Source organism: Protopterus annectens, chromosome 3.part0 (genome assembly GCF_019279795.1).
Source record: "Protopterus annectens isolate FY-2018-M chromosome 3.part0, PAN1.0, whole genome shotgun sequence".
NCBI classification, from domain to species: Eukaryota; Metazoa; Chordata; order Ceratodontiformes; family Protopteridae; genus Protopterus; species Protopterus annectens.
The window spans coordinates 1,609,437,585-1,609,455,226 of NC_056731.1; the positions used below are offsets into that span (position 1 = coordinate 1,609,437,585).

Sequence of the window (17,642 nt, forward strand, 5' to 3'; positions counted from 1 at the left end):
AAGGAATACTGCAACGTGGAAGAGAAGGACATCTATGGTTATGGCAACATTTTACGCAACTACTCTATGTCCTTCAGTTCTCATGTTGCAGTATTCCAAACCCTTGGATGAGTGCCAAAGCTCAAAGGGAAGAAGAGGGTGGAGGCTTGGAACTATTTTCTAGGAATCCATGAAGCATTTCCCTGGCAAATCCAGCCCTGGATTTGGAAATGTGATCCAATCTATAATGTTTGGTAAAATGTGGATAGAGCTCCATGTAGCTGCCTCTAAAATGGAGACAGTGTCCAGCCCTTTGAAGAAAGCCCCAGAAGAAGCCATAGCCCTAGTGAAGTGAGCTTTAATTTTAGATCCTAAGTCTTTTCCATGGTATGTTTAACAGAAAGAAATTGCCCTGGAAATCTGGGCAGAAATGGTCTGCGTTGTCACTGCTTTCCCCAGAGCCCTGGAATGAAAGGAGACAAACAATTGGTCTGATTTCCTGATAGACTTGGTCTTGTCAAGGTAAAACATAAGCTGTATGTGCGCATTAAGGGAGTGTAAGACTCTCTCACTGTCATTCTGAGGATGAAGAAAGAAGGTGGGAAGGTGAAAAGCTTGGTTTAAGAATAACTCATTAACCAAACTTGTACCTTTACTTGTACCTTTTGGCTTTCACCGCATTTATTTGTTTAGCACAGCCTTGTTATGGCGGAGGTTGCTGATGACACTTTGCTCAACTTAACTGTTCATTCCACACCCACATCGGGGGTAGACAAAGTGAATAGCTTGCTTATAGCTACTTTGGTTGACATCCAAAGTTCTTTAAAGTTTTTAGTAGCTAAGGCTAGCGGACCTGACATTGCAATGCAAGCATCTAGTCCAGTCGGGTCCATTCAGGAGTTGGACACAGTAATTGATTTGGGCAGCCCTATGCAAGTGGGCAACGAGCGTGGAGCAAAGAATCAGCGTTTGCCATTTCGCGCTCGTAATGGTGGAGGTGTGAGTTGTGAGCATTTACTAAGCCGAGGAGATAATCCTTTCAGTACGTCTGGTCGGTATTTTTATGAAGTAAATAATGAACAACTCAACAGCCAACGGGAGCAACTTCTGAAATTGCTCAAAAGGTACAAATCACTTGATTTAGAGAATTGTTATTTATCCCATTGCATTGAATTAGGCATAGTGCCAAAGGGGCTACGTTTTTTTTAAATGCCCGAACGGTGTTGGTTTGGGCCATCCCATGTTTGAAACTTTTTTCAACAAAGCGGGTTTACGCTTTCTTAAACTTTTGACAATAATGTTCACAAAATGGGTTTACTAAAAGAAGAAATTACTAACATTGAAACTTACGTTAAAAGTAAGCTCACAGCTGATAATTTCAGTAGATTTTTTCAACATTTATCGCAGGAGGTTCACCAGCACTCAACTGAAGTAACGAACAGAAAACAGTCAAAATTGAAGCATGACATTGCCTCTTACCAAAACAAGTCAGCATATGACAACTTTGCCTTGAATTATCGAGGCAGCAGCAGTAAAGAGCAGGGGTTTAACATCACTAGTAAGCGTGCATATAGCACTGTTGTTTCTGTATCTAAAGCTGACAATGGTGTTTTTGCGCCAAACAGTTCTGATAAGGATGACAGCTCGGACATTCCAAATGTGGCGTCTACCTTGTCAGTTGACAAGATATTGTTTGACAACAACAAAGACAGTGGTGTTGCAGAAAGAAATCAACAAGAATCTGCTATTGACAACTTTTCCAACAAAATTGATAAGGATAAAACTTGTAAAAGCAAATCAAGCACTATCCTTTCAGATTCTTCTGTAAATAAAAAGAATCAGTTTATTAACAACAACAAGACAACAGTGCAGACTAGAAGTCGGACTTTTTTGGGGTCCAACTCGTCGGGGGACGAAGCTTGATTGAACAAATGGACAGCTTTAGTGTTATTAATTTAACTAAACATGTTTTTACTGACACACAATTGAAAGTTTTAAAATATGGGTTAAACTTTGTTCCCAACAATTGAGCAAACTATAGTAGAACTGTCATAGATATTAAAAAATTTGCCAGGAAGTTGAATTTATCTTATTTGATGCATGACTTGCCAGACATTAATAATGCTTTGATTAAGCCATCTAGTTACACACCTAGATTACATCACACTATCAAAGTATTTGAAGAACTTTGTATTGAAGATATTGACAAATTATTAAGAACTAAAAGTTTTGTTCATGATAATTTAAGTTTTGATGAAAGGAAGGCATTGGAAGGTTTAAAAACTTTGACCAGTAAATTCAGATTTATGAAAAGTGACAAAGGATCCAACATAGTTATCATGGATCAAGAAGTATATAATACCAACATGTTAAAAATATTAAACAACACAGTTGAATATGAACAGGTTACCCTTTATGACATTTATAAATGTTTCCGATTGATACATTCTCATTTATATGAGGCACTCATGTCAGGAGAAATTAGCTTTGAACTACATGAATTTTGTGTAGTGCAGGAACCAAAAATAGGGGTGATTTTTGGGATTCCAAAAACTCACAAGGATTTAATAAATCCCCCGTTTAGACCTATAGTTTCTTCACCACATTCCATCACTGAGGGAGTCTCTTTAGTTATAGATGCCATTTTGGGGCCTCTTTTAAGTAATGATCCATCTTTTGTCAGAGATTCATGGCACTTTTTGGATAAATTGAGAGTTTTTTCGGAGAGTGGAGTTTTTGACCCTGACAGACATATCATTTTTACTATGGATGTTATTTCATTATATACCTGCATTCCACATGACGAAGGTGTGGAAGCCATACGTAGTTTTTTATTCAAAAATAATTATTTTACTAGTAGTGTTATTTCTACAATTTGTAGATTGTTAGAAATTATCTTAGATAACAATTTCTTTTTGTTTAACCATAGGTATTACAAACAAAAAAGAGGTGTTGCCATGGGTTCTCCGGGTTCTCCGGCCGCACCTGCTTATGCGAACTTAGTTATGGCGTGGTGGGAGCTTGAATGCATTCCCATTTTGATGAGTAAATTTCACATTGATTTTTATTGTAGGTTTATTGACGATTTAATCTTTATTATTGAGGGTAGTGTTGATACCGTTGAAGCTTTTATTTTAGAGGCTAATTCCCAACCTGGTTATTTAAAATTTACTAAAGGTGACATTGGCTTGGCAGTTAACTTTTTAGATATTCATTTTTGGTGGGACATTATAGATCATAGATTCCACAGTAAGATTTTTAGGAAGGAAACCTTTACCAACGGATACTTGCATTATCAAAGTGGTTATCCGAAACACATTACTAGGTACATACCCAGGGGACAATATATCAGAGCTAGTCGTATGACTACCAAAGAACAAGATTTAATTCAGGAATTTCAGTTTATTGCCTCAATGTTTCTACAAAGGGGTTATGATGAACATTTATTAATAGACAGCGGTAATGAGGTTTTTAACAAACGTCTAACCCACTTTCCAGCTATACTTAATAAGTCAACTATTATTAAAGTCAATGTTCATTGTGAACGGCAATCTAGTAGAATTAATTCTGATTTATTGTGTTCCCTTGAAATGAGCAGTGACACTAATCATATTAGGTCTGTACTTGAGAAGAACTGGAGGGTCATTCAAGGAAATTCCGACATCGTTCGTGCTGTTGGAACCAAACCGAGTTTTGTGTTTCGTAATAATCACAATATTAAACAAATTTTGGAATGTCATAGTTCAAATGAGAGTTCTATTGTAATTAGGAAGAAAGGCATGTTTTGTTGCCATCAATGTAAGGTTTGTAGATATATTTCTGAAGGTCCTTACATCACTGTGGTAACATCAGACAGAATTTTTGAAGTTCCTGGCTTTGTCAATTGTAACTCTCGTGGAATTGTTTACATTGGTATGTGCACTGGGTGCCCTGCATTTTATGTGGGAATGACCACAAGAAGCTTAGGGACACGTATAAAGGAACACCTATACAGTATTAAAAGTGAAGACCAGAATAACGCTTTATACAAACATTCTGTAGTCTCTTCTTCTTTTAAGAAATTCATTTTTTCTGTTTTAGAAATTTGCAAACCAGACATGAGGGCAGGTGATTTTAAAAATTATTTAGAGCAAAGAGAGACACTTTGGCAGATTAGATTAAAATCAGACAAAACCCCAGGTTTAAATGAGACTATCAATGTCAAGTGTTTTTTAAAGTATCGTAAATTAGCCATTACTAAAGATACTGACTTGTCTTTTTTCTTTAAATCATGAACACTGTGTTTTTAACTTTTGTGTTACTTAATTAGTTCCATTTGTGATAATTGCTTGTTAACAGAGTGTATTTAAGGTATTGTCTTTTTAATGGAGTGTATTCTGATGAAGTCGTTTGATGAAAGCGGATATTAAATTTTTGTACTCTATTGTTTGGAGTTTGTGGAGATCATTTCGTACAGTTCCTCTTGCCATTATCGTTTTTACTTGTACCTTTTGGCTTTCACTGCATTTATTTGTATAACTCATTAACCACTTTGAGCATGAAGGAAGGGTTGTTCCTAAGAGTTACCCTGACCTTTTGGGAGGTGAGGAAATGGGAAATAGCCATGAGGGCCTGTAGCACTGGCACTCTGCTGACTGATGTCAAGGCTACCAGGAGTACTGTTTTCCAATTGCAGTGTTTTAGAGAAGCCTTAGAAGCTGGTTCAAAAGGGGCTACTGACAGCTTCTCTAAAATATAATTCAGGTCCCATGGTAGTGGGTTGGGTTTCCTGGGGGGCCTGATATGCAGCACTCCCTTTAGAAATAACTTTGCAGGCAACCAAGATGCCAAAGGGGGGGGGGGTCCAGAGGCAGACAAGCTGAAAAAGCAGCAAGGTGGGCTTTAACAGAGAACGCCAACCCTGACTGCAAGAGTTCACACAGGTATGACAGTACCAGTGGAACATCACCCTGAAAAGGGTCAAACTATCTTTGTAGACACCATATGGAGAATCTTTTCCATTTAGGCAAATAAAGATCTCCTAGTGTTAGGTTTCCTGGCCTCCTGCAGGACTGTGACCACGTCCTCACTGTAAAGGTGTCTGTAAGGGATCAAATACTATCACCCACAGAGTAAGGTTCAGAGATTGTAGGTGGGGCTGTATTAGTGATCCCTTATCCCATGTGAGAAGGTCCACTCTGTGAGCTTACTTATGGTGATTGTCCCTGGCTAAATGCAAAAGGAGGGGGAACCAATGCTGTGTTGGCCAAAAGTGAGTCACCAACAAGATTTCTGGTTTGTCCTGCTGGATTTTCAGTAGCACTTTCTGAAGAAATGGGAAGGGGGGGGAATGCATACAGAAACATCCACTTCCAAGAGATTGAGAAGGCGTCTGTTGCCCTTGCCAGAGGACTGGGTACCCTGGTGCAAAATGACTGAAGTTGTCTGTTTAGAGGGGAGGCAAACAGATCTACTTGAGGTGTACTCCATTTGTGGACTATGTCCAAGTACACAACCCTGTGGAGCATCAATCTGTGGGACTGTGACTTGGACCTGCACAAGGTGTCTGCCTGGTGCTCTGTTCTGAAGGGATATACCTGCTGAAGGTGTCTACCTGGTGTTCTGTTCTGAAGGGATATACCTGCTCAAGGTGTCTGCCTGGTGTTCTGCTCTGAATGGATATACACTGCCTGCAGAGTGACTCTCTGTTGTGTGGCAAGCTCCCAGACTTGGAGAGCTAGTCTGTATAGCAAATATGATTTTGACCCCCCCCCCCCTTGCTTGTTCACATACCACAGAACTGTAGTGTTGTTTGTGAACAATTTTAGGGGGCCCTGCTTCAGCGTATGTTGGAAATCCTTCAGGCATCCCTGTATATCTCCTGTACTGGCAAGGGAGCCCGTAAGGGGAGTCCTGGGTTGGAGGTCACTTGATTCATCCACCAGAGAATCTCTTTCATGAGACAAGGTAGGAAGGCAATTTTGTACTCAAGGGGGTGAATGTGCTGTGTCCATACAGACCTTACATACCACTGTAACTTTCTCATGTGGAGCTTTCCCAATGGCAACATGGGAATATTCGATGCCATATGACCCAGGAGTCTGAGGTACTGCCTGGCAGTCAAGACTGTGACTTGATGGACAGAAAGCAGGTACTGCCTTAAATTTTCCACCTTTTCAGGTGGCAGAAAGGCCCTCATGACATCCGTCCTTATCCTGCATCCCAGGAATATCTGGTCCTGAGAGGGGTTTAGGTTGGACTTCGGGTAGTTTATCTTGAAACTTAGTGCTTGCAGGACTATTATTGTTTGTAGATGGTGTAGCAAGGATTTTGAAAAGTCTGCCTACATCAGAAGATCATCCAGGCAAGAGAATATTTGAATCCCTTGAGTCCTGCTGAAGGCAATCACTGGTGTCAAGCACTTGGTGAAGACCTTTGGTGTTGTAGAATGTCCAAAGGGCAAGGCAGAGAAAGTACAGTTGTGTATACCTACCATAAATGTAGATGTTCGAGTGTCTTCACTGTTGCAGTCATAACTGTAGGGTACTCCTGCCGGCAGGCAGCCCGAGGTCATCCAGAATATCAAAGTCTGGGTCCGGCGTCGGCTGTATCAGCAAGTACCCTGACGTCAGAACGCATGGGTATAAAGCTGACAGCCGGCGCCATCTTCTCCAGCCTTTCTTGCCCCTGATGTCAGAAGCCCCCATAAAACCAAAAGGTGTCCCAAGGGAAACACAAATACACCAGAAAGGAAGTGGAAAAGGAAACACAGTAAGCAAAAAGAAACAAGAGGGGTCTGGAGGGAGGAAAACACCGACTGCAACAGTGAAGACACTCGAACATCTACATTTATGGTAGGTATACACAACTGTACTATGTTCTTCATGTTTCACTGTTGCAGTCATAACTGTAGGGTAGAATCCCAAAGCTGAGAACAAGGGAGGAAGTTATGAAGAAGAAGGAGCAGCTAGAAGACCCTGCAAGACAGCAGAGGCAAAGCCTGCCCTTGACTTAGAGTACAAAGGGAGGTTATAGTGCTTGGAAAAGGTATGCACAGAGCTCCAAGTGGCAGCCTCCAAAATGTCCTTGGTAGGAACTCCTCTGAGAAAGGCTGCTGAAGTGGCAGCTGCTCTAGTAGAATGAGTCCTGACGGTACCTGGAATCTGTTTTCCATAAAGAGAGTAACAATATCTTATTCCATGAGCAATCCATTTGGAAATAGTTTGCTTAGAAATAGCTTTACCTAGAGAACTGGAAGCAAATGAGATAAGCAATTGATCTGATTTTCTGAAATCTTTAGTTTTGTCCAGGTAAAAACGTAGTTGCCTGTGTACGTCCAATGAATGCAAAATCCTTTCCCCCTTATTTTGGGGTTTTGGGAAAAAGGTAGGAAGGAGAATAGTCTGATTTAGAGCCACTCTAGAAACTACCTTAGGCATAAAAGTAGGATAGGTCCTCAAGGAAACTCTGTCCTGATGGAAGATGAGGTATGGTTCCACGGCCATGAGGGCTTGTAACTCAGACACCCTTCTGGCAAAAGTCAAGGCCAACAAGATAGCTGTCTTCCAGGATAAGAACTTAATATCCGCAGAGGCAGCAGGCTCAAAAGGAGGCAAAGTAAGCTTTTCCAAGACATAGTTGAGATCCCAAGGAGGGACAGGAGGAGATCTAGGAGGTCTTAAATTCTTATCTCCTCTCAGAAATGGTCTAACCAGCTGGTGGGAAAAAATGGGAGGATCACAATTGAAATGAGCCGAAATAGCAGAAGCATGAATTTTAATGGAAGAAAAGGAAAGACCTTTAATGAAAAGGTCTGAGAGATAAAGTAAAATAGAGGGAATATCATGTATTAAAGGATCAGAGCCACGATCCTGCATCCAAATACAAAATCTTTTCCATTTAGAAGCATAAGATTTCCTTGTACTAGGACGCCTAGCTTCCAAAAGAATGTCCAAAACTTGTTTAGGAAGAGAAGAAGGAATCAATTGCCTTTGATGAACCAAGCTGCCAGGCAGAGAGTCTTGATTTGAGAGTGAAATACCTGACCCTGATGCTGGGACAGTAGAGAATGGGTCAGAGGAAGACTCCAAGGGGGTTCCAAGCAAAGGTGCAGTAGAGTTGGGTACCAAAACTGACGAGGCCAATTTGGAGCTATCAAAATGATCAGTCAGGGTTTGTCCAGCTTTATCTTTAGCAATACCCGAGGCAGAAGAGGAAGAGGAGGGAAGGCATATCCCAAAAGATTCCTCCAGCTGAAGGACAGGGCATCCACTTTCCAAGCTGTCTTGTGGAAGGACCTGGTGCAAAAGAGAGGCAACTGATGGTTGAGATGGGATGCAAACAGATCTATGTGAGGACAGCCCCAAACTGCAGTTATCATGCTGAATAAGTTGGGGTCCAACATCCATTCGTGAGGATCCAAAATGTTTCTGCTTAGGCTGTCTGCTAAGAGATTCTGATTTCCTGGAATGAACTGTGCCTGAAGATCCAGATTCAAATTTAGGGCTGTGTCCCATAAAGTCATGGCAAGTCTGCAAAGGGGGTAAGAGTGAGAGCCCCCTTGCTTATGTACCACATGACTGTGGTATTGTCTGTTCGAATTAGCAGAGGTCCTGGCTTCAAAAGAGTCTGGAAGGCTAGAAGAGCATTTTGGACTGCTAACATTTCTTTCAAGTTGATGTGCCATAGAAGGTGTTTGTTTGTCCAAGAACCCTGTTGGCATTTGTCTAGAAAATGAGCTCCCCAAGCATAATCTGAGGCGTCCGTGGTTATGATCTGAGTAGGTTGAGGAAGACGAAAGGGCTTCCCTTCGTTCAAAACACATGCCCTGGACCACCAAAGGAATTCCTTCTGGAGGCAGGGAATCAGTGGAATCATTGTATCCAGACTGTGGCAATGCTGAGACCATACACTCTTTAGGTACCATTGAAGTTTCCTCATGTGAAGCCTCGCATTTGGAATCAACAGGATGCAAGAGGCCATGTAGCCCAAAGCCTGCAGGAATTTCCTTACAGTGAGCTGAGTCAATGTTGCCAAGGTCTTGAAGATTGAAGCCAGCTATAACTGTTTTTCTGGAGTAAGGAAGGCCATCTGTAAACTTGTGTCTAGAAGAGCTCCCAAAAAGGTCATTCGTTGAGAAGGAATTAAATGTGACTTTTTTGTGTTCACTGAGAATCCCAGTAGTAGGAGAAGATGTTGAACAAAATGCAGGTGTTGAAGTAAAAGGTCTTTGCTGTCTGCCTGAATTAGACAGTCGTCCAGATAGGGGTAAATCTGAATCCCCTGAAGTCTGCAGTAAGCTACTACTGGAGCCAGGCATTTGGTAAAAACTCTGGGCGGAGTAGATAAGCCAAATGGCAGTACAGAGAATTGGAAGTGTCTCGAGCCTGCCTTGAATCTGAGGTACTTTCTGCATTGTTGCCTTATGGGGACGTGTAAGTAAGCCTCTTTTAAGTCCAATGTTACCATCCAAGCATCTTGCGAGAGCATTGGAAGAAGTTGTTGAAGTGTAAGCATCTTGAATTTTGGAATTTCCAAAAAGGTGTTTAATATTGAGAGGTCCAGAATAGGTCTCCAGGAGTTTGGTTTTCTCGGGACCAGAAAAAGTCTTGAGTAAAAACCTTTCCCCACCTCTAGAGGTGGAACAGGTTCTATGGCTCTTAAGGCTAATAAAGCGTCCACTTGATTTAAGGCCTCTGTCCATTGATGTTTTGGCAGATCTGGCCAGCCGGAAGGCCTTGGCAGAGTGTGAAAGTGGAATCTGTAGCCTTTCAAAATCACGTCTAACACCCATTTGTCCTGGGTAATGTGAGTCCAATTTTGGTAAAAAAGAGAAAGTTTTCCTCCGAGAGGGGCATCCAAGGAAGGAGCACCTGAAGCCCAACAGAGGGAGTCATTGGGTCTGCTTTCTTTGGGTTTGAGGTCTGTCTTCTCCCCTTCTAGGTGAAGAAGCAGTCCACTGTCTAGATCTGTAAGAGGCCTGAGCCTGCGCCCGACCTCTGGAGCGTCTATATCTTCCCCTTTGAGGCCTGTCAGAAGTGGGAAAAGACCAATTTTTGGAGGGCCAATTTCTGGAAAATCTAGGAGGCTGCACTTGCAAAAAATCTTTTACAGTCTGCATAGACTTGGCTTTTTCTTCCATCTTTTTAATAACCTCCTCGGCCTTAGATCCAAATAAGACATCATGCTGAACAGGGGCATCTAGCAATTTAGCCTTAACTTGTTCAGGTAAATTCTACTCACAAAGCCAAGCATGTCTCCTGATAACAGTACCAGAGGCAGCAGCCCTGCAAGAAGCCTCTAAGGCATCAAAACCACAATGCAAACTATGTTTGCTAACTTGTTCAGTTGCATGCAACACATCCTGTAATTCCTTGTCCTCAGCACATGCAGGAAAGATAGAAAGCCTTTGTTTTAAAACAGATAAAAGAAACTGTTGATACTTAAACATGTGAAACTGGCAATTTAAAGCTCTAATAGAAAGGGTAGCTGAAGTATAAACCTTTTGCCCCACCTGTCCAAGGCACGAGAATCCTTTTCAGAGGGATAGGATTCTTAGAGGAGGCGGCCTTAGCAGCCTTAGAACCCTCTTGAAATAGTTTCAGGATCAGCAGAAGGGTTCTTAAATAAGAATTGATGGGAATCAGGGACCCTGTAAAATCTATCAGGCTTAGAAGGAGCAGGCAGCATGGAATCAGGATTCAAGTTAGCTTCAGAGAAGGCATCATCCACAATGTCAAGTACAGGAGGAATAGCTAAAGGCCTGTGTTGAGGGAGAAGAAGAAATTCCCTAAGTCTCTTTTTGGAAGCAGAATAATCCTGACCTTCCCAATGAAAATGCTCCCTCATCTCATGCAAGGTTTCCCCAAAAGAGAAATCTTCAGGGGGAGAGGCAGAGGGAACAGAATCCTCTGCATCCAAATCCTCATAAGGAGGAAAAGAGTAATCCTGATCAGAGGAAGAAACAGAAGATACAGAAGCCTGATCAGAGGAATCATATAGCAATAACCCACGCCTGGGTGTGGGTAATGCTAAATTTACCCACGGTTGGCGTGGTTTGGTCCCGAGGGCGAAGCCCGAGGGACCAAAAAGCCAATCGTGGGTAATTTAGCATTACCCACACCAGAAGTGGGTTATTGCTATTATATGACATTATTTAAGAAAAGAAACTGTTACTTTTCTTAAATAATGGCATAGTATAATGCCTGTTTACTGCCCTTCCGCAGATGTCTGGCATCCGCGGCAGTTCTGATGTACTGCGCGCCTGCGCAGTACATCAGAGCTTGAGCAAAGCAGGAGAAAGCAAGATCTCCGTTGCTTTTTAATCTCGCTATGTTAAATGAGTTTAACATAGCGAGACAGTTTAAAATAAGCAACGGACATCTCCGTTGCTTATTTTAACTGTCTCGCTATGTTAAACTCATTTAACATAGCGAGACTAAAAAGCAACGGAGATCTTGCTTTCTCCTGCTTTTAAAACACTGCCTCGTTATGTTAAATGGGTTTAACATGGCGAGACAGCTTTAAAATAAGCAACGGAGATCTCCGTTGCTTATTTTAAAGCTGTCTCGCTATGTTAAACCCTTTTAACATAGCGAGACAGTGTTTTAAAAAAACGAGTTATACTAATGGAAAAAAAGTCCGGGCAACCGGACCTTTTTCCATTAGTATATCTCGATTTACAACGGGCACAGTGGCCAATCAGCATGCACGTTTTGGGGGGGGTCATGGTATAATAAGGGATATCCTGTCTAGGCCTTTTCTCAGGAGGAGGGTGAGAGCCCCTAATCATAGTTAATAAATCCTCAGCCATCCGTAGTAATTGCTTCTGAGTCTTAGGAGCTGAATCCGAAGAAGCTTGAGCAGAAAGTCTGGGTTTAACAGGAGTCTTTGACTTAGCCTTTGTCTTTGTGGAAATAGTAATATGTGAAGGCCTGAAGACCCCCTCAGAAGCTGGTACCTGCACAGCGGTTCCGGACCCATCTGAAGGAGCAACGTCCGAAGGTCCTGCAGCAGACAAATTACTAGGCCTAGATGGCTCCACATGGGAGTCCATGTCGGCCATCGGTTCTGAAGTGGCGGATGACAGGGGCTGCAAAAGCGCCTCACTGACGACCGCCGAACCCGAAGCTGGCTCCGGCTGCAAAGTATCCTGTTTGGACCTCGGAGGCCTGTCCTTGTCTTTGCGTTTCTTCTGTATTCCGGTAGTCGGTAAAGTATCCGACGACATCCTATAATTAAATCGTCTACCGAAGTAATTCAAGACCCAATCGTACCTACGCTTGATAGTGCGAGAATTAAACCTGGCACAGAACCGACAGCAAGAAACGTCGTGGTCAGGGCCTAAGCAAGGTAGACAGTAAGAGTGGAAATCTTTATGAGGTATTTGTTTTCCACACGATACACAATTATTAACTTTTTCTGACATCGGAGGAGCAAGAAAAGGTTTCAACGGGTACTTAGCTTTGAGAAGAGAAGTAGAAAACTTCGGACCGACGACAATCACACCACATTGTCTTGAAAACGCCAACCAACAACTAGCGAACTGCTTTGCACCGCACAGCAAGAAAGACTGGAGAAGATGGCGTCGGCTGTCAGCTTTATACCCATGCGTTCTGACGTCAGGGTACTTGCTGATACAGCCGATGCCGGACCCAGACTTTGATATTCTGTCCGACCTCGGACTGCCTGCCGGCAGGAGTACCCTACAGTTATGACTGCAACAGTGAAACACAAAGAACATCCAAAAATGTGTGGAGTCCACAGAGAAACGTAGGTATCTCCTGTAATTGGGCCTTATGGAGGTGTGCAGGTAGGCATCTTTGATGTCCAAGGTGGCTAGGAATCCCTGAGGTAAAATCAAGAGGAAGAGGGTCTGCACAGTGAGCATACAAAAGGCAGGCACTTGCAGGAAAAGACTGAGGTGGGAAAGATCTAGGATTGGTCTCTAGGGACCATCTTTTCTTGGGACTAGGAAGAGTTTGGAATAGAAACTCTTTCCCTTTTCTGTCATAGGGACAGAATTAATTCTTCATTGGGCAATAAGGCTGTCTATAACTGGCTGAAAAAGGGGAAGCTGCTCTTTGGGTGGCTGTGGAAAACCCCTCAAGGAAGGTGTTCTGATCCAGGTCATAAAATAACCCTTTTCTATGATGGATAAGACCCACCTGTCTGAGGTAATGTTTTTCCAAAAAGGGAGACAGTGAGAAAGTCTTAGGGAAGGGGGGGGTGAAAGTGAGAGGTTTGTTCAGTGATGGTAGGTAGTCACAGACTACCTTCCCTGTCCTGAAACTGAGGCTTCTGGGCTGGAGTCTGAGCAGGCCTGGAAGGAGTTTTTTGCTTCCTGGTGCTTTTACTGCCCCACTAAAGCGGAGGAGAAGCAGACTGTTTCATTACAAATTGAGTTTTTGAAGGGTAATTCCTGTGGAATTTGGGGACAGGAGAAACAAACAGGTGCTTCAGGTCTTTTAACTCTTTCCCCTTCGGTTGTACAGTTTTGAACAACTCAGCCACCTTTCTCTCAAAGAGGGCAGAGTTATCAAGAGGCGCTTCCAATAGTTTTGCCCTATCATCAGGTAAGCGCTGTAACTGTAGCCAGGAATATCTTCTCAGGACTGTGGCAGATGCAACAGATCTGGTACAGACTTGAGCTGCATCGTAGCTGCATTTAATGGAATGCCTAGTGACTTGGGAAGACAAGGATATAAGTCTGGATATCTGTGCCTTGGCATGAGAATCTGGGATCTCAGTCAGAAGCTTAGTGGCTTGTCCTAAAAGGGCTAAGGCATATTTTGACATATGAGTTTGATAGTTTACTGCTCTGAATGCCAGGGTAGCTGAGGTATAAACCTTTTTTCCAAGGTGCTCCATGGCCTTGAGGTCTTTATCTTTAGGGAGAACTGAGGTGGATGGAAGCAGTTTTGAGGACTTATCAGCTGAAACTGATACAGTGCCAGGGTCTGCCACAGGGCATTTAATAAGATATTTGGCTCCCTCAGGGACCCTGTAGAATCTGTCAGGCCTTCGAGGGGCAGGGGGCTGTGAATCAGGTTTCACAGAGGCTGCATTAAAAGCATCCAAAAAAAAATAGCAAGACTGGAGGTATAGCTGAAGGAGCAGGAATGTCCATTTGTAGAAGTTCATATAATCTCTTCTGAACTTGTGTCATCTCAGTGAAATTCCACTTAAAGAACTCCCTCATTTTGGAAATGGTCTCCCCAAGGTTGAGATCCTCACCTGGAGAATCTGTGTCAGCAGAATCTTCCTCTGGGGTGGCATAACCAAGGGGAGATGGTAACTGGGAGAGACAGTACAAAGAACCCTCTGAATAGGAGTCAGAGGAGTCCTCATCTTCAGGTTGAGAAATATCTTTAGCCTGAGCCCTAGTGCTAATTACAGGGGGAGCCATTGGGGAGGATGAGGGAGTAGCAGGCCTAAGAGCCTAAAAAGCATTGAAGAGGCTCTGAGAAAATGCCTGCCAGTCCAGCTGGCTCCGTCCAGGGGAAGAAACATGCTTTGTTTTTTTTCTGTTTCTTTTTTCAGGGAAGGTCTAGAGGGCATAGGGACCAAGGAAGGTTTAGGTTCGCTAACATCTGCAGTAGTGGAAGGACCCATCTGGGCGGATGGTACAAGCCAAGGTTCCCCCTCACCATTGGCAGCAGATGCCTGCATTACCTCGGAGGATGTGCCTTCCACTCTGGGTTCTGTGGCGGCTTCCCCAACAGTACCCACTGTACCCATATCGATGGCAACCGAACGTTCCTCCAGGCTAACGTCAGGTGGAGGAGGTGCAGGAAGGATTCAGGCCTAGCAACTTTGGCCTTTTTCTTAGGTGGCTAGACAGGCTGACCGGACATCCCCTCCATAGCTAAAGCTAAGCTCTTAAGGTGCTGATTTTCTAAATAAATGTTCAAAGCATGCAGACGGCAGCATAAGGTTTTAGAGACGAAGGCCTGACAGATGCAGCAGGACTTATAGTCGTGCATAGCCCTACACAGAAAAGGCAATGTTCATGGGCATCCTTATGGGGGGATCGGACGACCGCACCTACACTTTCCCTTCCTGGATAACATGAACCTAAACAAGCATGCAGTGACACAAAAGAACAAAACATCCCCAACAGGGTACTTAATATGTGAAAAGACGATCAGATGGCCGGTACGGCAGCAACAGCTGACGCTCAACTGGTGGAAGAGAAGTAAGTTCTGAGGTCTGGTACATGTAGACGTCACTTTTATGGCCCACGTTACCTTAGCGAATGTCAGACATCCCATGTACCCTGCAGTAACTAGAAGCTTTTGTATACTGGCCAGACGTTCAGGTAGTAAGAGAGGAAAATCCAATGATTTGGAATACTGCAATATGAGAATAGAAGGACATCTCCATTTAGAGACATCTATACAAATTGCTTCATTTATAAATAAGAGAGGCCAAAAGTTCAGATTTTCCATGTACCTTGTCCAGCTGACAAAAGCTATCTAGCAGTGCAGAACATTTAAACTCAGTGGGTCCAGGTTTATTTTTTGAAGCTTATCTGAAATTACAGTTCAAAATCATATTCTTACAGCAATAGTAGTCATCTGATTTATTCAAACATATAACAGAAGAAGTAACCAATAGCAGTTCTTGCAAATGCTAGGTTATCAAAAATATAAACCCTAAAATGTACAACAAAGGCAACCTTTAATCAAATTAAAGGGGAAAATATGCTTGTTACTTATAGGAAAGTAGAGAAAATGTTCACTTATTAAGCACCAAAGAGCTTAAAAGCATACAAGGAGTTTCTTTAGTGGCCTGCAATAACAGAATCTGTAGAATAAGGGCCCATTGTCAGCACATCATTTTGAATAGAAATCTCAAACCATTTTAGTTATTAATTCTGAGGCAAGTTTTGTATTGGCAACAACAATGTACAATTTTCAGCTACCATTAGAAGATGGCTTAAAATACTGAATAATGAATGAAACATTCTTGGAGTGAACAAAAATCTTACAAAAATACTTATATTTAAAATAGTTACAGTCTGCAACAAATTTCTAGAAAAGATGGTTCATAATATTGTCCTGCGTTTATCAATGAACTTCAGTTATACATACAACATGCTTAGACTTGATAAGTCCACAAGATGGCAATGGTTTAACAGTTTTGCAATAAAAAGATTCCTGGTTATGGTCAAGTGCAGAGGAGGGTAAAATACCTTTTTCTTACTAACAAGTCTCTCACAAACAGAACTGTGCAATGCTGACTGAGATAATGAAGAGAGAGAAAAAAGTAATTACCTAAATCTACCATTACATGACCTGAAAGTAACACTGCAGTGCATTATGTTAAAGAAAGCCACTGTCATTTTAGCCTTTAAGTGGCACCTGTTGCTTGCACTGTCCATTGTCATATCTGGGGTACCAGTTAACTACCGGCACATACCTTTGGAGATGTGCTTTACAAATGACGTTGTTCCTCTTGAAACACCACTGACGAATGCTCCAGGTCCTCTAGTTAAGCCCTCATATGGAAGCCTAAAGAAGTCAGCAATTCCATTACCGATGCTTCTCACTAAACTAGCTGGACTTCCAATAATTTCCAAAGAGCCAACAACCCAGCCTAGGGAAGGGAGAAAAAAACAAAGAAAAAACAAGTGTGTAAAATTAAAACCTAAAGCAATAACAGAAAAGATAGTGTTAATCATCAAGTACCATTTCTGAAGAAGAGAAGCATTCATCTCTTTCCTTTCTATTTCATTACAGACTTTTGACATACTAGATAAGTAGTCCACACCTTCAAATTATTCTACACATGGTAAGACTTTGCTGTTCAACTATGTGAGTGAGTTCATAGGTTGGTACTAGGCTATCAACCCTAGGGCCTATACAAGCCTAGCCATAACAATTCCCTGGATATTTCTTCCCACACTATTTACTTCCCTGGACCCCTGTCTAGCATGGCGACTGACATGATCCCTGCGGTGAATTACCTTTCTCCCATCCAATTGTCAAGGTTCCTTTTGAAGAGGGCCAAAGAGGCATTTTGCTTGATATGTATGGGCAATCTATTCCAGAGTCTGGGGAGAGAGTAACTGTGCATTTTCAAACAAGCATGCACCTTGCTATTTTCTTCAGAACAAAGGGATATATTTCCTTTTGAACTGATTGACACAATATGATGCGCAGCAAAGGGATACTAAAATTATCAGTGCAGGTAAAGAGCAAACCAGTACGTATAAAGAGCACAAAAAAGGTAGGCAGATGGTGCGTGTAAATAAAAAAAAAACTTTAATAAAATAAAATAAAATATCAAGATACTAAAAATTGCCCAGTTTCCCCATGCTGCTTTTATTAAGATCAACACTGGATGCAGGAAAAAATAAAAAATTTTGCCTGAGTTTCATTATAATATTTAAATAATTATTTTATCTTTCTATACATATTTGCTGTGGTGATGTACAATTCTGATTTGCAGTGTGCCTTACCCTCTTTATCCTGTTTAAAGGTTGTGTGTTACTCTAGGACCGTTTTTTTTTTTTTTTTTTTCAAAAGGGAGATGCAAGGTAATATTTAGACTGACAAGGGGAGACTTGGTTAGAATGCTGAGGTAAACTCCTCTGCTCTCAATAATAAGTAGAACGGCATACTCTAACAACCACCACCAACTATTACTAGCAGTGGAACAGGCAGATGAAACTTCAGTTT

At 42.1% G+C, this 17,642-nt stretch overlaps 1 protein-coding gene across 1 annotated transcript in view; it reads right to left on the bottom strand.

Annotated features, from left to right (window-relative positions):
* The window catches only part of VPS13B (vacuolar protein sorting 13 homolog B), a 5,424,989-nt gene that overhangs the window by 182,843 nt on the left and 5,224,504 nt on the right, over positions 1-17,642 (bottom strand). Inside the window, exon 57 of the mRNA XM_044065647.1 lies at positions 16,381-16,557. Within this exon, the coding sequence (XP_043921582.1) occupies positions 16,381-16,557 (177 nt within the window). The remainder of the gene's footprint in view (positions 1-16,380; positions 16,558-17,642) is intronic.